Source organism: Salminus brasiliensis, chromosome 2, assembly GCF_030463535.1.
Source record: "Salminus brasiliensis chromosome 2, fSalBra1.hap2, whole genome shotgun sequence".
NCBI classification, from domain to species: Eukaryota; Metazoa; Chordata; class Actinopteri; order Characiformes; family Bryconidae; genus Salminus; species Salminus brasiliensis.
The window spans coordinates 12,605,561-12,628,818 of record NC_132879.1 but is presented as its reverse complement, the minus strand read 5'-3'; the positions used below and the strand labels follow the sequence as shown (position 1 = coordinate 12,628,818).

Genomic DNA, 23,258 nt, shown 5'->3' with positions numbered 1-23,258 from the left:
AGATGCAAAAACAGGCCCACGCTTCTAAATGAAATCTCAAAAATATGGGGATCAGCAAGCCTAATCTCTTCCCAGACAGGAGACTGAAGATCAAAAACTGCTGTGCAAAGAAGCCAACCGAATCACACACTACCTTTATCATTATTCTCCAACCAGACCTTTGTATTCAATTTAGACAATACTCTCATATGGTTAAAAAAGCTTTACCAAACAGTAAAATGCTTTCTTTAAAACAATCAAAACATAACCTATACATTATGGACTCATCTTCAACAGCTCATCTTGTTTATAGCAGAACACACAAGCTTATATGACAAGCAGTAATAGATTCCTTTTTTAGGGGTTCTTTAATTTGAAACTGTGGAGGAACCTCTTTCTTCTAAAAACCTTTTCTTGAAGGTTCCTCAAACCACCATAAGAGGTTCCTCCACAGTTTTAAATTGAAGAACCTCCAGAATTCCTCAAGGTGATTAAAGTTTGTCTAGAAGCATCCGAGTTTGTTCATGCCCACAAAGAACCGCAAACGATAGCTTCCCTTACTAATGAGCACTCGTGTGGAGGAGGGAAATGAACCCCTTAGCACTCAAAGACACACTAAGGCCTATTATTCAGGAACTACAAGGACTGCTGTACAAACTGGTGGGGCTATTCTCTGGTGATACAGGTTTGTAATAATACCATTTCTGCCCACCAGCAGGCCATAGGTTGTTTAAAGGGTTAAATGGAGCAAAGCGTACAGAGAGAAACAGTGGGAAGAGTGGGAAGCTATGGAGTTTACAGAGCACAGTTGGCAAAAAAAAAACAAAAAAAAAAACATGCGAGACTTGTTTTGAAGGTTCCACTAATTTAACATATTTTTGTCAGAAAAAATTGTACTCGGTGTGAATAGGTCTTTACAGAGGTAGTGCAATTGTCTAATCCCTTTGAATACATATATATTTTTTTTAGTTTGTTTATCATGGGTTTTCATTACTCAGAATTTTTAAACAGTCACTACATCTCTGGAGTATCAATTTCATGATGAATGGACCAATAGAAATGCTCCAAAATGACTTGAAAAATATATTTTTTAATGACATTCATTGAAAGTTAAAAAGATTTTTACCCTATGCTATAAAGAGGTCTTTTTAAAGATACACTGCATGGACAAAAATATAGGGACACCTGCTCAATCGTTGTTACTTTCTACTATATTTTGTAGCATTGCTGTGAGGATTGGATTGCATTCAGCGGCAAGAGCATTATTGAGGTCAGGATGTTGGATGATCACCACCACTTTCAACCCCAACTCATCCGAAAGTACAGGATGGAGCGCCACCATCATTCCAGAGAACACAGTTCTACGGCTCCAAAGCTCAATGCTAGAGGGCTTTATACCCCTCTAGACCACACCTGGCACCATTTAACATGTTGCCAATAGGTTCATGTTTATCTGCTCCTGAGAGTCCTATTCTATTGGTACTACTTCTCTACAGGGGCTAGACAAGCCGTGTCTGTACATGTGCACATCTGTGCCAGCAATGGGTGCAGCTTAGACTAGCAGAATACATTCATTAGAAGGGGTGTCCACAAACATTCGGACATATAGTGTAGAATGTGTTTGCATGACAGCGACTGCATTTGAATCTAGGAAATTCAATGCATCAGTGTGTTTGAGGCACTCACTCGGCTCCTCTGGTTTTGTTTAGTCAGTCGTTGGCGGCTGTTTTACAGTCAGAAATTATTTATGCATTTACAGTTGAGCCAAAAACTTACAGCTGAGGACAGCATGCTGCTATTGTTTTAGGAAAACGTGAGCAGATTCAGCGTGTTGTGTGGAGGTTTTTCCGTGTGGACGGGCAAAATGCAGCTATTTCAAAACTGCTGACATTACAATGTTAACGTGCTTGTGCCGACCAATGAGTGGGTTTTACTTCTCCATTTTACTGTAAGAGAACGTACTGAGCTCCCATTCGGAAAAGCTACACAACCTCCACTCTTCTGCTTGTTGAGGAGTGTGGATAATTCAGAGACAGCAGCTTTATCTGTACATTGAAGTGTGCCACAAACTGCATCAGCCAGTATACTGATAGATTACTTAACAACTCTGAGGCAGGTGTGAGATGATTTAGGCATACAGTTTACATGATGCTAACTGGCTAATTGGTGCAATGCTAGCTTTACATTACTTGTGACACCAATCATGTTTGGGTTCATCAATTACATTTGAGGTGATGCCCCCCTCCCCTGCTATGCACACTCACACCCACCTGGATTTCTCTATGGTGTCCTTGCTGAGGTAGATGTACCAGTAGATAAAGTTGAAAACAGCAAAGGCCAGTGGGAAGAGGACACGGGCATACTGATCAATGGGGCTGGTCCCAGCCAGCAACGTGTTAGGGGGTATGGCCGAGCCCTGCTGTAGGAAGATGGGCAGGCGGGTTTGGGGGGGTTCGGAGATGGAGCTCATCCTTTTTCTCACCCGGCCTCCAACGCTGGTGTCAGACACCATCTGGAGAACAACACATTGAAAGAACAGTGAGGGTGAGTAACACAAACTCAAGAGACAATTTTAGAGAAACATTAGACAAGATTACACTGAATCAAAAGTTTGGGTACACAAGTTTTTTTTTCAACTAGGAAAAAATACCTCCAAAGGTTTTTTTTTAGTTTTTTCTACTATTAACAGCTATGTTTTACAGATGGTGTAGCATAGTGGGTAACAACACAATCACAATCTCTGTAGCTGACTAAGGTTTGATTCCCTGGCAAGCACACCACTAAATCAGTTGAAGAATTTGTAAACGTGGAGCATTTTCCCCCATGGTTTTGTTTGTTTTCACACACAAAAATCCAAATGCACCAAAATGTGTCTTAACAAACCACATGAGAACATTCTCTCCGCTTATTGGTCAAACCTGTCTGGGGCGGGAGCAGGAAAGTAAATACAGAAAGAAGGTCCTGTGTTCTGGACTAGTGAATATTTCTGTGCAGTTTAACATGGAGCAATGTCAGATATGGCATTTATTCATAGCTGTAGTAACTATCTGGGCAATATATACAAATAAATTTGTTTGGGACCCGACAAAGTAGTATAGTATAGTGAACCACTGTAACGATTGGGGGGTTGAGGTAGGAGGCAAGTGCGAATTACATTTGGTAATCCATTTAATATCATCCCAGACAGAGGTCACAGAATTAAGAAGAACAGAAATATCAATACAGCAAGAACCCAAAAGAAACAAAAACATAAACTAAACAAAAAAGAGAGAGAATAAAACAAAAAACCAAAGCAGCCAGAAACCAAACTAATGCTAACTCAGAGCCTGGCCACCAACTTCAACTATGCTAGACAAGAAACAGGGCACACACACACAGGAATATAAAAGCACAAGACACAATCAGGAACACCTGGGGAGGATAATGAGAGGGCAGTGCTACAAAGAAGACACAGGTGGGAACACTAATGACTAGGTGGGGCTAGGGCGGAGACAAGAACACAAAACAGCCATGTGCTGAAGAGTCCATATGGAAATCAAAACAAAACACAGATCTGAAAGAAAAAAAGATACCTGTTACAACTACATTCCTACAAGTCCTAAATTACAGATGTGACTTGTACACTAAGGATTAAACCTCCCTCCTTCTTTGTGGGGGTTTGATGTCTCTCTTTATGAGGTTCTATCACCACATACAGGGCTAGCATGCATAGGTACGCAGTTACGTCTCTGTGTGGACGGAAATATTTTTCAAAAATGGAGGGAAGGAAATATCTGGATATGTGTGGACGGACCCTGCTGCTCTTGTTGTTGTGATATTGTTTAGTGATCTACTGTCAATTATATGAAGATGAGCTCCCCTTTTGAGGTTGGCTCATCCACAGGTTTCCTTATGTTGCTCTGAGGGAGTTTTTGACTTCCTTTTTCCATGCTTGGATTGCTCAAGGCCAGGATTTCCGTAAAGCTGCTTTGTGACAATTTGAGCTGAATTGAATCAAAGTGTCTCCCTTGGTATGACGAGCAGATTTGACAGTTTTCTCTTCCGAACTGCTGCTAAAAGCACACGCTGAAACGCTTTTGGTCCAAAGCTTGTTTGAACACCTGAAAAGCTTGAGTGCTGAAGAACGCTGACACCATAACGTTGATAGACTGATGAGCAGTGTGGGCTTTGGCAGTATGCTCATGGCAGCTTCTCAACATGCTTATTTATATCAAAAGCCTCTGAAAAAGGTCCCCAAACTTTAGACGGGCAGTGTATGTGTGCATCAGCCGGCATGTGGATACCCTGAATAAGAGGGTTATTAAAATTGAGGGTGACTCCATAGAAGATATAGTGGAGAGAAAGTGCCTGTGACTCAGTAACAACTTTCCAGTGTGAAAAAGCTGCTTACGTGCATCTTTTTCTGCATTACAGGTGACGTTTAAAGCTCAGAAAGTGCTGAAACAACTCAACGGCAAGCCCAAGATTACCACTGAGTCTACTAACAGAGAACATGGCACAACATACACACTGTTGCACTTTCTAGAAGGTGCACCTTGAAGCACTTTTTGTTGCCAACTGCAGCAATACGTGCCTTAAGCTTTAACAGGTTCATAGTCTGCGTTCGTCTTGCAATTTCTTGATTGTAACCACTAAACACTCCAAGGCTTAACCTCTTAACACACTAAGGTGTATTACTCAGTAACTACAGAGACTTCTGTACAAACTGGTGGGGCTATTCTCTGGTAATAGAAGTTTGTAATAGCACTTTCAGCCCACCGGCAGGACATAGGCTTTTTAAGAGGTTAATTCATTATGACCTGTCTGATCTTCCAACCATTCTGATTTTTGTTACTGTGTCTTTACAAGTAAATGATTGACAGTCCATGCTGCAGGCCAGTAATCAAGCATCTCAAAATCACTTTTAGGAACTGCATCAAAACTGTAAGTACTGTTCTATAATTTGTCCTGATTGTTGGGAAGTATACTCGTCGTATATCATAAGTATATCATAAGCATTACCAAGCCTTCTTTAAACTGGTCCAGCTATGTGTCCTACTCCTTTGGATTGCCCCTTCACTAATACTAGATAGACTTCATTTCTATTGTTTCTATTTTTTTGCCAAATCTACAATATGAATTACTTTATGTCGCAGGAATGTCGATAGTACAGTTTCATTCCTACGCCTATGAATATGACCGAAATTGCAGCACTCTGAGCATTGTTGGCCACTTAGGACCAATTACCAACTTTGAGAAGCTCGCCACCCTTCTGACTCCTTTGGAAGGCTCTGTTTGCTTCCTGACTGCCAGGAACAGCACAACATTTAATCATGTTTCCACATCTTCCACTCCACTAACTCTATTACAGCCTGTCTGCAGAACTCTCTGAATGCAGCTCTCTGCATTACATTTACATTTATGGCTGAAGCTCTTATCCAGAGTGCCTTACATTTGAATCATGTTACACAGGTAGTAGAGCATAGAGTTAGGAGTCTTTCCCAAAGACTTTTAGGCTATTTGTTTTTTACACAGCTGGTAAAAGTGTCTGAAATCTGATCTCTATTTGAGACTGATGAATCTGTCACACATTGAATCTGACATTTTTTTAATTCTGATTTGGGCAACTTTTCGATGTAGTATTGAAATCCGATTGGAATTTGAGCGACTTTTACGTCAATCCAACTTGTAAGTCTCTGAGGAGGAGGAAAAATGAAGGACAGCAGTGAAGAAGCAGTGAATAATCAGAGTAAGGATGGTTAGTGGTGGCAATAATAATAATAGTGACAGATTCTGAAATTTAACATGGTCATTGGGCAGGTAGCAGTGACAGGAGCTGGTCTGACACAGGCGGCAGTGGAACAATAGCCCAGAGCTCAGCGTTTAAAGCTCCGGGCTGTTGATGACAGGGTTGTGGGTCCAATACCCAGGCTCGGCAAGCTGCCACTGCTTGGCCCTTGAGCAAGGCCTCTTACGCTCTCTGATCCCTGGGCACAGCAGCAATGCCTGCCCACCACACCGGGCATGTGTGCTCACTGCCACTGTGTGTTTCACTGCCTCCGTATTAGAACCCCGCTCCATGAGTGTGTGTTCACTGCACGGAGGGGTTAAAGGCAGATGCAAAATTCCATCTGTGTCCAACACTAATGATGAATATTGTCTTGTCTAATGGTTGTCTTGTCTTGCATCAGAGACTTAGCCTAACAGTGTTCTGTTGAACTGTACAACCCTCTATTAGTATAATGACAATAATGACAATTTTTAGGAAGGTATTAATGAAAGGTCCATTTGAATCAAATGTCCAATGAAGAAAGAAAGGTCTTCATGGAACGAAAAAAGAGGTTCTCCTATGGCATTGCTAAAAGCTCCTTTAATTGAAGCTCCTTTACGTTTATGAGTGTGACATCAAAACCATGGCGAATGCAAGATTTTTGGGGCTGATCAAGTACAGCTTTGAGGATGTTTAACAAAAAGTAATAATAGTTCGTAGCAAAAACAAAATCCTTCATGTCTGAGGACAGAGTGCAGGGATGCACATCCCCCTCCCAGAGAGGTGGAACAGGAGGGTAGTAGGTAGCATCTCCGCAGCACACACACCCACAGGTAGCAGAGATTACAGAAGATCTCATGGAGCGCGGTTCTAATACGGAGGCTATTTTTAAAACGGCAGGCGTGAGCTGGCCACATGGGAGCGCTCTCTGGAGACTCTGCATGCCTGCACCATTAGCATATCCAGCCTCAGCACTACACGTATCATCACACACATGTCCTTATTCAGATGCAGCTGTAACGCACAGGGAACTGTATATGAAGAGTGTGGTCCAGGACAACAGCTGGATTCTCCCAGCTGCTGGGTTCAAAAAAAGTCATTTTACCCTTTAACCTCACATTTAAAAAGTGTGGTGTCACGTCATACTAGTTCTTACTTGTTGACAACTGACGCAAACTGCCAGATGTGGCACAGGTTCGGGCTACATTAATGTTTCTATTAGGGATAAAATCTTGCAGTTATGGTGTAATAATACACAAAATTTAACATTTAATCTGATACACCAGTGTCTTGCGTACATGCCTTGTGTTTCAATCTAAATGTTAATATGATAATGCTTTAATCATACACTCAGTTTACTCTGGCATTTTCTCATTCTGCACTATTCTCAATCCTAAAGTCAATATTTGATGTTTTGTTATTTTATGTAAACTCTAATTATAATATTTCTCCCCCTAATAAAATAAAACATAATATATAGGCCCTTCCCCCTCTTTGCCCTCCTTAGACTTATAGGCTGCACTCAGATGCATCACTTACGGTGGTTTCCATGAACGATGATGTATAAAAGACCCTCTGAAGGGAAATACTGTATGTATGGAATATGTAGATGTATTTAGTTTTAGTCATTTTTGGTCATTCGTAATCTCTCCTGATGATGAGTGTGGGGTGGTGGATATGGGTTATAAGTCAGGTCCATAAGTATTTTGGACAGTGACAATTTTTTTAATTGTTCCTGTGCGCAGCACCTCAGTGGATTTGAAATGAAGCAATCAAAATGTGACTAAATTTACCTAGACCTTCAGCTTTAATTCAAATGGTTTAACAAAAATATTGCATGAACTGTTTAGAAATTAAAGACATTTTTACCTAGCCCCTCCATTTTTACAGGCTCAAAAGCAATTGGTCAGCTGGGTCAGGTGTTGTTTGTCTTGTCTTGCAAGAGTTTAATTTGGTATTTGGAAGCTGTTCATGGGAATTCTTATTATGGGGACATCATAAAAAGAAGGAAGGCTCTGAAAAGCTCAGCAACACTAGGAGGTACAACTAAATAGAAGAATGCTAAATTCCCTAAATTCCTTGCACCAATTTCCTTGGTGAAAACAAAACAGTATTGAGTCAAGTAAAGATCTTTTTCGAGGAGGTAGGCATATCGTTGTCAAAGTCAACAATGAACCGAAGCCTGTATGTAATGAATCCAGAGGGTAATCCAGTGGAAACACTCAGGAACAAGAAGGCCAGATTAGACTGATAGAAAACATCTATCCTGATGCCTGATCAGTTCTGGAAAAGGTGCTTTGAACAGATATAATCAAGATTAAGTTGTGTATGGAGAAGGAAAAGGTCCATGATCCAAAGCATATCACATCATCTGTCAAACATGGTGAAAGCACTGTTGTTGCATGGGCATGTATGGTAGCCAGTGAAACTGGGTCACTGGAGTTTATTGATGATGAAAGTAGCAGGGTGAATTTTGAAGTGTATAGAGGCAGAATTTCTGCTCCGATCAGGTAAACAATGTCTGACCCTTCACCGTACAGATGTATAATGATCCAAAACATGATGCAAAAGCAATCTTAGAGCTTTGTACAAACAAATAAATACAATTGCCTTACATAGACACCTGACCTCAACCCAGCTGAGCAGCTTTTTCATTACTGAAGACAGAAACGGAGGCAGAACGACCCACAAACATGCAGTAACTAAAAATGGCTGCAGAAAAGGCCTGGCGAAGCATCTCAAGGGAGGAAACTCAGCATTAGGTGATGTCCATACATTTTCAGTCATTAACAGCAAAGGATTTGTATCCAAGTATTAAAAGTAACAGTAAAATAATCCTAATATGGATAGTTGTTAGTTTGTCCAGTCACTTTTGAGCATGAAAAAAATAGAGGGACTGTGTAAAAATGTCTGTAACTCCTAAACAGAATTTGGTTAATTTCTTATGGAGCCGACTGTTATATATATATATATATATATATATATATATATATATATGAATCTGTATGTAGTATGTATTTGATTAGGCCGATAAAAAAATAACTTCAGGGTTACTGTGTAGCAGCTTTGACATGTGTCAGGCTACAGTTCACTTCCAAACAAATGGTGCGGCCCAGAAGGTGGGCACAACTCCTTCTGAGTGTTGGCTTCTCTCAGTGCTGTTTCCTTACCCCATCCCAGAATATTTTCCATGCCACAGTAACCTTTGGATTACTCGCTGGGGTCTAGGCCCAGATGTCTATAAAGCTGCTCTCTGACAAGCTCTACTGTGAAAAGAGCTATATAAATAGAACTGTGGCGCAGAGCCGCTCCAACTGCAAAAAGAGCTGTCACACTCATCACGCAGACCAGAAACCATGTCAATCACTGCATGGGCTAAGGGACAACATTGGGGAACTAAATCTATCACTCTGGCCATAGTGCATGGTTATACGGACTCAAAGTTTTGAACCCTTAAAAACTGCAGGCTTATCATTCAGCAGCATGGCAGTGCCATATGGGTCTTTTTCTAGGGTAGTTTTCTGACAACACGAAGGTCTAAACACTGAAGGCATTATGTGGAAAATGAGCTCTAGGTTTAGTATCTGAAGTACTCCTAAAGTGTGTAAAGTGTGTCTTTTTTATAAATAAAACAAAAAGTTGGCTGCTGTAGGTTTTATATACAATCTTATATACATATTTCACACCTTTTCATATCCTAAAAGGAAATAAATATTCATAAGGGCTGATCAGAATGTTGTTTTGTAAGCCTGGGTGAATTGCCATGGCCAATCCTTCAGCTTGCACAATTTAAAGTAGTCTATTGTAGATTTTGAGGTGTGTTTAGGATCATCTATTCTTTCCTCTACCAGTGAAATGTTCCCTGTGCCACCAGCTGCAACACAAACCCAAAGCAATATCGATCCAGCCCTGTGCTCAACAGTTGGAGGGGTATTCTTTTCATAAAACTGCACCTTTTTTCTCCAAACATTAGAACTCAGCATTAGGTGATGTCCATACATTTTTAGTCATCGACAGCAAAGGATTTGTATCCAAGTATTAAAAGTAGTAGTAAAATAATCCTATAATCCTAAATAATCCAAAATGTATCAGGCTTACTTGGATGGATGATGATGAACAAGCCCTTGTACAGTGGACATTTACTGCAGTTCCCAGACCCACAATGTTGCATGGCAACAGAATGCTATAAAGGGTGTAGATGTACTGCCTTTAGTCTGCTGCTGCTGTGGAGTCATTCATCGCAATAAATATGACATATCATCATCAGCCCACCTCTTGTGAATGGGATGCAGTAGTTACCGAGTCTTCTTCATCGTCGCTGCCCTCAGCAATGGACTCCAACGCGGATCCTCTGGAGAATCTGCGTCTCATTCTGTTGGCCTCCAGAGTGGCAAAGTAGTTAACCGCAGCAAACTCCACTAGAGCAGAGGCCACAAAGGCGAAGCAGACCGCAATGAACCAGTCCATGGCTGTGGCGTAGGACACCTTGGGCAGGGAAGAGCGGGCGCTGATGCTCAGGGTGGTCATGGTCAGAACAGTGGTGATTCCTGCAAGTGAGATTACAGTTGAACTACATTGATGAGCATGGTTAGGTATACAGGTCTGTAAAGCTTTTACAGTGTTTAATAATACGTTCAATTTGTATACCTATAAGTAATGTCATGTAAAAAAAAAATGAGGACATCCAACCCCTTTTGTCTTTTTGGACATATTTAAACATGTACATTTGATTTTCATTTCAACAATATTAAGAGAAATAGGTAATATATCTTAACAAATACAACAGAAGGACTTCAGAAAGAATGTTGTAGATGCAGAGGAGTCTGCGAAGGGATTTAAAAAAGATGTCACAACATTCAGAAATCAGCTGTTCCACTGTCCACTAAATCATTTACAAGTGACAAAACTGCCAATGTAGCCAGATCATGCCATCCTAGCAAGTTCAGCCCAAGAGCAGAACCGTAAGATGCATGTAAAGAAGTCACTAACAATCCTAAAATTACATCACAGGACCTAGAGGTAGATCCTGGCACAGTTCATGTTAAAGAACAGCACCTACCATCAGAAAGAGACATGTGTGTGCATGTATGATTTTCATGGGAGGAGTGCAAGGAGGAAACCCTTGCTGTAAAGAACAGTGTCAGTGCAAGACTCAAGATTCACCTGTCCAAAGCACATTATTCCCTGATGTTTGTGTTTTTGGCCTGGCCATGCTGGCAGTTGGCAGTTTCACATGTAAATTATTTAGTAGACAGTGGAAAAGCCTCTCAGACTCCTCTGCATTTACAATCTTCTTTCTGAAGGTCTCAGAGAGCTCTTTGGATTTGACCATGTTAATACCACTCACTTCAACAATCAAGAGCAACCCAAACTAAATGTCTGAGGTTTAAATAAGCTCCTCCAGAATCCTCTCGAACCATGTTCTAATAATCTGAAGCTGATGTGCTGCACCTGATTCTAATGTTGGACATTTGAAGTGGTCATAAATGCAGGGATGTCCTACCTTTTTTCTATTAATTAAATTTTACAAACAAAAAAAAAAAATAGTTATACGTTTAGTCATATTACCTTCATCTCTCAACATTGTTTGATTGAAGATCAAAGTTTTATGGCGTATCCTTTTTTTTTTTTTTTTGCATGGTGCACTGTTCCTAAAGTCTGTATTCCTAAAATGCAATCCAGGGGATGCAACATCAACACACATTTGAGAAGCACTAGTTTACACTGTGATCTGTCTATGTGCTTAATGTGTTCAGAGCAGTTTGATCCACACAGTGTAGAAGAGACGACTGCGCCCTCTGCAGGCAGGTGGATGGAGGGTCATAACAAAGGGGCTGCAAAGACTATAGTAGGTGCCCTCGCTGATACAAACCAGGTATTGACCTTAAAAAATATTCAACATCTAAAAATTAGTTACTGTAACTAAAAGTAAGCTAATATGTAAGATATGTTTTTAAGAAAGTGAACAAGAAGGTGTGGACAAGTTGGTAACAGATGACCATAAACAAATAATATGTTTATTTATTTTATAATTTGCTTTATTTTAATTTATTTTTTATCATAAATTACTTTTAAGCATACTTTTAAGAGAAACTTATGGAATAAAATAGGACAAGGCTGTAACAGGCTGGCATCTAATCTAATGTGAAAATATTCACAGTACTCTGATACTCCATACAGTGTAGCATGAGTGACTGCACCCCCTACAGGCTGTACGATTGGGGAATAGTAAAAAGAGGGGTTGCAGAAAAACCTGATATAGACTAGGTCATTTTTTTAAGGGGAATTTCACAGATTTCTACAACATTTCTGAATAATGTAGTGGTTGAGATGTAGACAGGGTCATTCAGAGGGGTTCAGAGGGATCCAAAAGTCCCCAACAACAATCATAAGCTTGTTTTACTATAGAACCGGTCGAGCTTTATCGATGATGATGATGATGATGATAAAATAGCGGAAAATCGGAAAAATTGGAATGCATTTCTTTTCACCTTGCAATATCTTGGGCATGTATCCCGCCACATTTTATAGATTCTAAATTGTTTTAGGTCAAGACCTTCTCATAACCTGAGACATTTGGGAGAGCAGTTGTAACCATTTCCTAAAATTCTCTGTGATGTAGCTTTTAGAGGCAACTCTTTGGGCGTCTGATTCTGTTCACTACAGGCTCTAAATCTGACTCAGTTTCTCTAGAATGAAGCATTTCATACCAAACCACTCTGAATGACTTAAAGATCAGGGACTGTTCAGCTAGAATCCTTAACCTTCTTAAACTCGACATTCTTTCAAATAAAAGTGCTACAAATGGTTCTTTGAGCAATGCCATTTTGGTTCCCTAAAGAACCATTTTTGTAGTAGAGATGAGTGAACATGAAGAACCTTTTAAAGACGTTTAATTAACCGTCAGTGCATCTAAAGGTTCTTAATGAATGTAAAGGTTCTTCACACTCACTCCTCTCTAATACAAAATTGGTTCTTTTGTAGCATCGCTAAAAACCCTTAGTCCTTTTATTTGTAAGAGCCTGTTCCACACTTCAATTCCTCACTCTCTTGAATACAAGGTTTATAGTCACTAGTGAATAACCCATACTAGTTCCTCAATGCTTTATATTCAGATGAATAACTAAATACCACAGCTTTTATTGGGTTGGATCCTGGCCAACTTGCATATTAGCACATGGTGGCCTGATGTAGGACTACCGCCAGTTCCCAGGCCAAGCAGGTCTGAGAGTGTTTTCCTACCGGCCACAGTGCGAGCGGGGACGGACTCCTTGTTGATCCAGAAGGCCACTTGGGACAGCACAACCACCATGATGAGGGGGATGTAGGTTTGGATGAGATGATAGCCCAGTTTCCTCTGGAGGACAAAATGAACAACTTGAACGGAATAATGGCCTGCATAGGAGAGAAGGAGAGTGCCAGTGAGGGCAAAGGAGGACATGCAGAGCGTAAGGAGGAGGCTCTGCTAAAACTATTTATAGTTATTCAGTTAAAACACAGTGTACGAAGAGACAGACAGAGAGGTTCCTTTGGCATATACTCCATAGTAGGGCTGTCACTATTGATTTTGTGAGTAATTGAGTAGTCTACATATTATTTGTAAGGCCAAACAATGAAATAAGCTTAAATTAACAGTAACACAAAAAACACACTGTGGCAAAAATGTAGAGAAATATACATATCCAGCAGTTTCTTATTTCAATAGAAAAAACTCATGCAAATTTGGCCATATCATTACACAGCAGTGTTTACTGCAGACATCCTCACTTTATAAATAACCTGAGCTACCTGAGGAGAAGCCTGATATCTGACTGCCAAGTTGTTCAGCATAGGCCTTGTTAAACTAAACCTTTTACTTCATATTTTAACAAAGCAGGCATGCAGGCAGGATGCTAATGCGAGCAGGATTTCATGAAGTGAGTAGCAGAAACCTGCAAAGCTATATCACCTATGACACCAGATACTAACTAAAGGAACAAAAGAAAAAACTAAAACTTGGGGAAAAAAAACAATCAGGTGTTTTAGAAACACTAAAAACAGAACCATGAAGCATGAAACAGGGGATGCAGCTAGGTGATGTCCAGCGGGACAATGAAAAAGACAAAGCAGTTTTTAAACATTGGACACAAAGAATAATAAGGACAGGCCAGGGCTATAGACAAGACACAGAGGGGCATGATAATCAAGGGGCCCACCAAGAGAGGCGAGGCAAACCAAAACATATACAATACAAAAGGGCAGGGGCTACAGGGAAACCAGGGGGCTCAAAAGAGACCAAAAGGCTAAATGCTATAGCACATGTAGTCCATGTGCATTTGTGAGATCCTGCTGGTGTAAGTTTCTTCTATTTCAATTAAAGCAGCATTAAGCAGCGATTTAAACAGCTTCAGAATCATGTTGACGGCTGTAATGGGGGGGGGTCTCTGTCATTGCTACTCTGGGTCAGAACGCTGCTACTGCACTATAAGACTTTGGTGTCTTATAGTGAAGATTTCGCCTGAACTGCGTAATGCTGCAAAACATTCATTTTCTAATTCTGGTTCTGTATCTTTTAGCTTGTCATCAATTGCATGTGCACAGCTGTCCATGAGGGGGCGCTAAAAGACTGTAGGGGGAGCCCTTCAGCAAAAATGATAAATTCCCACATAATACTGCTTTAAGGGGTAAAAAAACAGGACGTAAATATCAGAAATTAAAAAATGTATGATTTTGTGTATTACAAAACAAGAATTTACACTTGGATGAAATGGGTACGCTGGTTGATGAATAAAGCATAAATGTGAGAAATGATGGAAACGTTTTGGAATAAGTGACGTTGTAGCAGAATGAATCACATGTTTGCCAATATGTACCCCTATATCTGTTTACTGCAAGGGTGTTGGTGGTAATCTAGTGGACAACAGTCAAGTGGGACAGCATTTTTAGTTCTAATAAGAAGCAAAACTGCCCGCTCCCGTCAGCATCTCTGAACTCTTAGGGCTACAGCCATGTTCATCTGACAGTGCTGTCAAACCTACCCTACCATAATCTAAGACACACTCAAATCCCTCCATTGTAGACACCATCTCATGGTGCATACAAGTCATCTTCAGGAATTTGCACATAACTAATTACTTCATGTCCCAGCTAGTCATGAACACAAAACTAACTCGAGTGCTAACAGCTCTCTCTCTCATGAGGAATTAACAAACAGCAGAAAATAGCTAATGACCTACAGATTATACAGATTATCACTTACATGGTAAAATCTTTAATCATTTTTAAGCTAAGAATTGTTTTTAATCAAGTAATAAAGTTTAATCAGCTACTCGATATTTACCATTGGATTCTGGGCCAAATCCTGACCCCACTAAGCCCATCTCATTATAGCATAATATGCTAAAAATAAATCACACCAAACCAAACCACATTTAATAAATATAAATAATTTTTTTTTTATTATTATTTTTTTTTTTTTATCTAATAATCTGTTTAAATCTAGAAATCTATTATAATCAAGTACTCCATATTCACCATTACATCCTGGGCCAAATCCTGATCCCACTAAGACCATTCAATTCTACACTTTTAGGACAAAATTATTGGGACATCTGCTTATTCATTGTTTCTTCTGAAATCCAGGACATTAAAATAGGTTATCCAGTGTCTGTTGGAGTAACTGTCTCTACTGTCCATGGAAGACTTTCTACTAGGTTTTGGAGCATTGCAGTGATGATTTGATTGCATTCAGCGACAAAAGCATTAGTAAGATCAGGATGTTGGGATCACCAACCCACCTTATCCACAACTCTCCAACTCATCCCAAAAGTAGTGGATTTAGCACCAACATACTGTAGTTCCACTGTTCCACAGCTCAATGCTGGGGGGCTTTATATCCCTTATAACCCCATGCCCACACCTGGCATTAGGCATGGTGTCAATAGGTTAATATTTATCTGCCACAGAGAGTGTGAATTTGCACATCTGTGTGTCTGCAATAAATGCAAGTTAAAGTAGCTACATGCATTGATTAGACGAAGTGTCCACAACTATTAGGGCATATGATGTAGCATAATATATTAAAGAAGTACCATTAGAGAACAGTCGGTATGTTTACTGAACATATAAACATGTGATTTAATGCACTGTATTGTAACATGCATTATGGTTTGCTATCATTAATATCATACACGCTTTGTGTTATTTCAGTGCTCTCCTTTGAATTAATCTCATTTAAATATTGCTGCCACATGAATAAAATACAACACAATAGCTGTCTAAAATAAATAACAGACAGTGATTGTATTGATGCTCTATATTTTATTCATGAGGAAACGATGAGCACCCTTGAATCAAGTGGATTCAAAGCAGTTCAGTGACGGATGTGAGGAGAATCAGAGGGGGACAGTTCAGCTCGGGATCCTCTTTCTGGTGCTTTAACTGGGGCACTGTCCTGGCTTTTTGGGTGTGCGCCTGATCCACTGTCTCTGTTCCCTGACTGATCTGATGGGTCCTCAGCAGGGAGACACTGCTTTTTTGCCTGCCCAAAAAATCTCCCCCTTGCTGGCCCTGTGCGGCCTTAGAGCCTGCAAAAGGCTTTAGCCTTCGCTGTTCTTTTTAAAGACACACAACAGCGCAAATTAGCTCTGAACAGTTAAGCATCTTACATTGCCGCTCAGGGAAGCATTTGGCCAGCAATATGCCCACCTTGTGACTGTTACATCATGCAGTTAGGCTGCAGAAGTCGCTCGTTCAGGTGGTAATTGCTGCTGCAGTAGCAAGAGTAATTGGTTCTGTAGTTCACACTTTAGCTTTGCTTTTTTAGCCATAACATTAAAGCCACCAGTCCAATCTGTTATTGTGTAGAACCCCCTTGAGCCGCCAAAACAGCTCTGAACCTCTGAAGGTGTCCTGTGGTATCTGGCACCAAGACATGAGATTCTTAAAAATCCTGTACGTCGTGAGGTGGGGTTTCCATGGATCACATCAGTGAGCTTTGGGCACCCATGACCATGTTGCTGGTTAGGCCCAGTCATCTAGCCATCACAATCTTGGCTTTGTACAAGAGACTCATATTCTTATGCTAACCCATTTTTCCTGCTTCCAGTGCAACGGTTACAAGAACTGACTGTTCACTTGCTGCCTAACACATAGATAACCAATTAATCAATGTTTTTTACTTTACCTGATAGTGGTTTTAATGTAATGGCTGATCAAGTGGCTTTAAAAAATCTGTAGCACTGATGTACATTAGTAATGTACAATTTTCCAACAATGAGTAACCAAAACCACCTACCTGTGCTGATCTTCAGTGTTTCACTGGACAGCGTATGTCCAATTAGATCATACTGCAGTAAACTAGAGGACTCGGGTGGGATGTCCACGGACGCCTCCAGGCCCTTCCTCCATGTGTAAAGGATCTCACGGTTCGTGTAGGCATCTACAGGCAGGACGGAAAGGCAGAGAGGTCAAAGCCAGATGAAAAAACTCTATAGTGTTGATGATGGAAAGAGAGTGGTGCTCACAGCTTCCAAACCGGAGAGGACAAACGTGACCGTCCATAGGAAAGTCCATGAGTTTCATAGGGCATTCTGCACTGACGGTCAGCCTAAAACAGGATAAATATAAATGAGCTTTGTTCTAATAGAAATGTGACCAACAGTCAGCTCAGAGTCCATATATTGACTGTGTGGACTAGTAATGAATGGTGTGGTTTGATGCTTCAACAATGTTAAACATGCACATTTTATTTCAAAAGTGAGTGAAATGTCATTTTTCCATGACATGATTCCTTAAAATAAGGAATTTACTAATATGGGAGTACTGGGAATAATAGTACAGAAATATGATATATTTATTTTCAGTTACAGTGGGGAAAAAAAGTATTTAGTCAGTCACCAATTGTGCAAGTCCTCCCACTTAAAAAGATGAGAGAGGCCTCTAATTGACATCATAGGTAGACCTCAACTATGAGAGACAAAATGAGAAAACAAATTCAGAAAATCACATTGTCTGATTTTTAAAGAATTTATTTGCAAATAATGGTGGAAAATAAGTATTTGGTCAATAACAAAAGTTCATTTCAATACTTTGCTGGTATGTTGGCCCATTCCTCCATGCAGATCTCCTCTAGAGCAGTGATGGTTTGGGGCTGTCTGCAGACAACACAGACTTTCAACTCCCTCCAAAGGTTTTCTATGGGGTTGAGATCTGGAGACTGGCTGGGCCACTCCAGGACCTTGAAATGCTTCTTACGAAGCCACTCCTTTGTTGCCCTGGCAGTGTGCTTGGGATCATTGTCATGCTGAAAGACCCAGCCATGTTTCATCATCAATGCCCTTGCTGATGGAAGGAGGTTTGCACCCAAAATCTCACAACACATGGCCCCATTCATTCTTTCATGTACATGGACCAGTTGTCCTAGTCCCTTTGCAGAGAAACAGCCCCAAAGCATGATGTTGCCACCCCCATGCTTCACAGTTGGTATGGTGTTCTTTGGATGCAACTCAGCATTCACTCTCCTATAAACACAACGAGTTGTGTTTGTACCAAACAGTTCTACTTTGGTTTCATCTGACCATAAGACATTCTCCCAATACTCTTCCGGAACATCCAAATGCTCTCTAGCAAACTTCAGACGTGCCCGGATACGTACTGGCTTAAGCAGGGGAACACGTCTGGCACTGCAAGATCGGAGTCCCTGGCGGCGTAGTGTGTTACTGACGGTAGCCTTTGTAACGTTGGTCCCAGCTTACTGCAGGTCATTCACTAGGTCCCCCGTGTGGTTCTGGGATGTTTGCTCACCGTTCTTGTGATCATTTTGACCCCACGGGCTGAGATCTTGCGTGGAGCCCCTGATCGAGGAACATTAGCAGTGGTCTTGTAGGTCTTCCATTTTCTGATTATTGCTCCCACAGTAGATTTCTTCACACCAAGCTGCTTGCCTATTGCAGATTCAGTCTTCCCAGCCTGGTGCAGGTCTACAATTTTGTTTCTGGTGTCCTTCGACAGCTCTTTGGTCTTCACCACAGTGGAGTTTGGAGTGTGACTGTTTGAGGTTGTGGGCAGGTGTCTTTTATACTGTTAATGAGTTCAAACAGGTGACATTAATACAGGTAATGAGTGGAGGACAGAGAAGCCTCTCAAAGAAGTTACAGGTCAGTGACAGCCAGAAATCTTGCTTGTTTGTAGGTGACCAAATGCATTATTTGCAAATAAATTCTTTAAAAATCAGACAATGTGACTTTCAGAATTTTTTTTCTCATTTTGTCATAGTTGAGGTCTACCTATGATGTCAATTACAGGCCTCTCTCATTTTTTTAAGTGGGAGAACTTGCACAATTGGTGACTGACTAAATACTTTTTTTCCACACTGTATACTGCCAGTATAATAAATAAAATGCACAAAATTATATCAAATATTGGTTTGAAATTTCAGTCAAGTTTAAAACTTGTTCTGAAGCCGTCATCTGCCAATGCTGATGTGATAATCATATCATCAGTGTCATACACTGTATTTGTTATTGTTCTCTATAAAGTATAATAATAATACTGTACATATTTAGGATGCTGGGTGATCATTTTATCATGGATTCATTAACAGTGAATGAGCCCATGGAGTTTAATATTTTGGGAGGCTGAAAATAGCCTCTTTTTAGCACGTCCTCTCCATATGCTTACTGTCTCTAGACGATCTCTTAATTGAGTTTCCTGCTGGTATTTTACCGTGCAGGTTGTTCTCGACCTTTTGATGTACCTCATGGTGTAGAACACGGTGCCGTTCTGCATGATGCGGAACATCTTGTTGGGTGAGGTCATGTTGTGTGCCAGAGATTTCTTCGCGTTGCGGAAAAAAGTGTCAGGCGTCCAGATCTTGTCCAGCATGCGGTTGTTGAGGCGCAGGATTTCGATGGGGCCCTCAAACGCCAACCTCTCATCCACCCACATTTGACGGAAAAACATGTCCATTGTGAACTCCTGTGGGACAGGAACACATGCACTGAACCCAAATTCAACTCCTCAAACACCCTCATAAGCCCTCCTGGGCCTAAATTATTACTTAGCCATTTTTTAACTTAAAGGGGAACTCAACTGAATCTTTAAAGTTGCATAATTAGATGTTTAAGATGTAAACAAAGTCATTCAGAGTGGTCTGGTGTGAAACACTTCTTTCTAGAGAAATCAGTGAAGAGAAGTCGGAATTGTTCACAGTGGTTGTGAATGGAACCAGACGTCTGAAGAGTTCAATTCGCCACAGGAAGCTATTTTAAGCCAGAGTAAGAAATACTCAATGTTGGCAATGTTACATCCATTTATAGTGGAGGGGTACAAGCATGGAGTAAGAAGGTAAAAGAGTGCCCAAGAAATGTTTTGACCTTTATTTCATAATCATCAACACATGTGAGTTCACTGGTGGTTTAGGGGTGTACATAAAAGAGCTAGATTTGTTTTGTAGGCACTGTAACCCCTGCTTCCTATCACCACCACTGTAAAGAAATCACTACATTTCCCTACATGAAATCATTTCACTCTAAAACCACTCTGAATGACTTTGGATTGTTTAAAGTTAATTATTCAACTTTTTTTATTGGTGTAATTCCTCTTTAAGGGAGCGGTGTAAAACAGATAGTGGTGTAAAGTAAAAAAAAATAATACATTTTATGATACTGCTGTAACTTTATCATGTAAGCATTTAATGTAAGATAATTTTGAGCAGGTTGCCACATAATTTAGTCAAAACTATTTAACATGCTTTACACACTAGTATCCATATATAACATATAAGTTTTCCTGAGCACAAATCAGAAGAAATTTCATCAAACCATATAGTGAAAAAGTCTTTTGGTTACATGGAACCACCAACTTTTTACAAAACAATTGGAAATTGATTGTGAATAAAAGTATTTAAATGTCATCTAAATGTTTAAATTGGTACTAGATGTATAGCCAAAGTGTAACTTTACCAAATTACATCACTTTACACCAGTTACTAAACTAAACTAAAGGTTGTTAGCATTGTTAAGGTTCATGAATTAATAATATCTAAATACTTTGGAGAGACACATCAAAACTATGTAGTTTAACTCTTCCTAACTGGACGACAGGGTCCACGTCTCGACACTCAGCAACTACCAATGATAAAATAATGAAGAGGGTTGAATGAGTGATGCTCTGTGATTCTCACCATTTCAACATCTGACACCGGACCAAAGCTGGTGACAAAAATGTCTGTTTTGACTTCAGTGACTGAAACTGCAGAGAAAAATGGCATATGAAAAATGAGATAATAATAATATTAATAATAATTAAATTTCTTATCCATAAACATCAAAATGATTTTAACCATCTAAACCATATTAAATTATCTCTGTGGTTAAAGTGGTACTTCTGAAGGGTCCTCACTTCCTGATCCGGGGCGCAGCCGGTTGTCATATCCCTCAAGAAGCCGGTCCAGAATACGTGTGATGTTCTCGGAGTTGATCTTCTGGTTTCCTCTAACAGTGCTAATACTAAGCAGAAAAATAGAGTTAATGCAGTATCAAAAGGAATGCTTAAAAAAATCATTTGACATTTAAGAGCTCAGCGGTCCGTTGCTGTCATAGAAGCAACAGTCAGTGATCAATGATCAAGCAGTGCCTCCTGTTTACTGTCTACTGGACCGTTTTAAAAGATCACTAATTTGGGATACTTACTTTGACACATGTATTTACCCAAGCCAACCAGTCTGTAAATAGAGCTCTGTGTAATCAATACATTTTAACACAGATAATATCAAAACTTGCATCGTATATGGCCCGTATTCAATCATCTCAAGCCTGAGAATTTGTGTATTGTTAAATTGTTAATGTCAATACTGTTTAAAGCACATGTAAAACACAGTCTAGAAGGCTGGTCTATTTATCTATCTTTCTACCAATCTAGACATCTATCTGCCCATCAAGCTATACACCTGTATATCTATCTATATGTCTATACATCTGTCTGTCTCGCTATCTGTCTATTTATACATCTATCTGTCTATACATCTGTCTGTCTCGCTATCTGTCTATCTATACATCTATCTGTCTATACATCTGTCTGTCTCGCTATCTGTCTATCTATACATCTATCTGTCTATACATCTGTCTGTCTCGCTGTCTGTCTATCTATACATCTATATGTCTATACATCTGTCTGTCTCGCTATCTGTCTATCTATACATCTATATGTCTATACATCTGTCTGTCTCGCTATCTGTCTATCTATACATCTATCTGTCTATACATCTGTCTGTCTCGCTGTCTGTCTATCTATACATCTACATGTCTATACATCTGTCTGTCTCGCTGTCTGCCTGTCTATACATCTATCTGTCTATACATCTGTCTGTCTCGCTGTCTATCTATACATCTATCTGTCTATACATATGTCTGTCTCACCGTCTATCTATTTATATGTCTAAACATCTGTCTGTATCTCTGTCTACATATCTATCTGTCCATCTAGCTGTACACGTGTCTATCTATTTATCTATCTATCTATACATCTGTCTCACTGTCTGTCTATCATATGTCTATACATTTGTCTGTCTCACTGTTTATCTATATGTCTAGGCATATGTGTGCCTCACTGTCTGACTGTCTATCTATACATCTATCTGTCTATACATCTGTCTGTCTTACCGTCTATCTATCTATATGTCTATAAGTCTATGCATCTGCGTGTCTCACTGTCTGTCCGTCTATCTATCTATAAGTCTAACTATCTGTCTATATCTCTGTCTACGTATCTGTCTGTCCATCTATCTGTCCATCTATCTATCTATGTATCTATCTATCTATACACCTGTCTGTCTCGCTGTCTATCTATCCATATGTCTATACATTTGTCCATCTCACTGTTTATCTATATGTCTAGGTATCTGTGCGCCTCACTGTCTGTCTATCTATCTATACATCTATCTGTCTATACATCTGTCTGTCTCACTGTCTATCTATTTATCTAGACTGTCTCACTGTCTGTCTATCTATATGTCTAGACATCTGTCTGTATCTTTGTCTACATATCTATCTGTCCATCTAGCTGTCCACCTGTCTCTCTGTTTATCTATATATCTATACATCTGTCTCACTGTCTGTCTATCTATCTTTCTGTCTATATATTTGTCTGTCTCGATATCTATCTATCTATCTATCTATCTATCTAGTTTATCTATATAGGATGATTCTACTCACCTAATCAAAAATAATAATGTTACAATATTGTCCATTTTCTCCACTCCAGGCTGATCAACGACAGAAACCCATAACTTGAGTCTGAGTCGCTGTTTTCTCGCTGTGTGCAAAAGTCTTTGGAGTTGTCTGAGGTGAGATCTTTGAGAGTAATCGAGTTAAGGGATTAAGGAAATCCTCTGAGTGACTGGGTTTGGACACAAGTAGGCTTGGCTTTACCCAAGTGGTAAAAAGAAAACACACAGCATTTAAAAATCATAATGACGTCCATAATTAATGCTGGATCATTATCTCTTCATCCAAATTCAGAGATGGTTATGTGGTCCCACCAGAGCCACAAA

At 39.9% G+C, this 23,258-nt stretch overlaps 1 protein-coding gene across 1 annotated transcript; it reads right to left on the bottom strand.

Annotated features, from left to right (window-relative positions):
• Positions 1-2,239: 2,239 nt before the first annotated feature.
• On the bottom strand, positions 2,240-22,955 carry gabra6a (gamma-aminobutyric acid type A receptor subunit alpha6a). The gene is made up of 9 exons (XM_072667918.1): positions 22,921-22,955; positions 21,110-21,216; positions 20,892-20,959; positions 19,464-19,684; positions 17,233-17,315; positions 17,004-17,147; positions 12,971-13,123; positions 10,028-10,275; positions 2,240-2,491 (listed from the first exon to the last, which is right to left on the bottom strand). Exons 1-9 carry the CDS (start codon positions 22,953-22,955, stop codon positions 2,240-2,242), a joined length of 1,311 nt encoding a protein of 436 aa, XP_072524019.1.
• Positions 22,956-23,258: the final 303 nt, after the last annotated feature.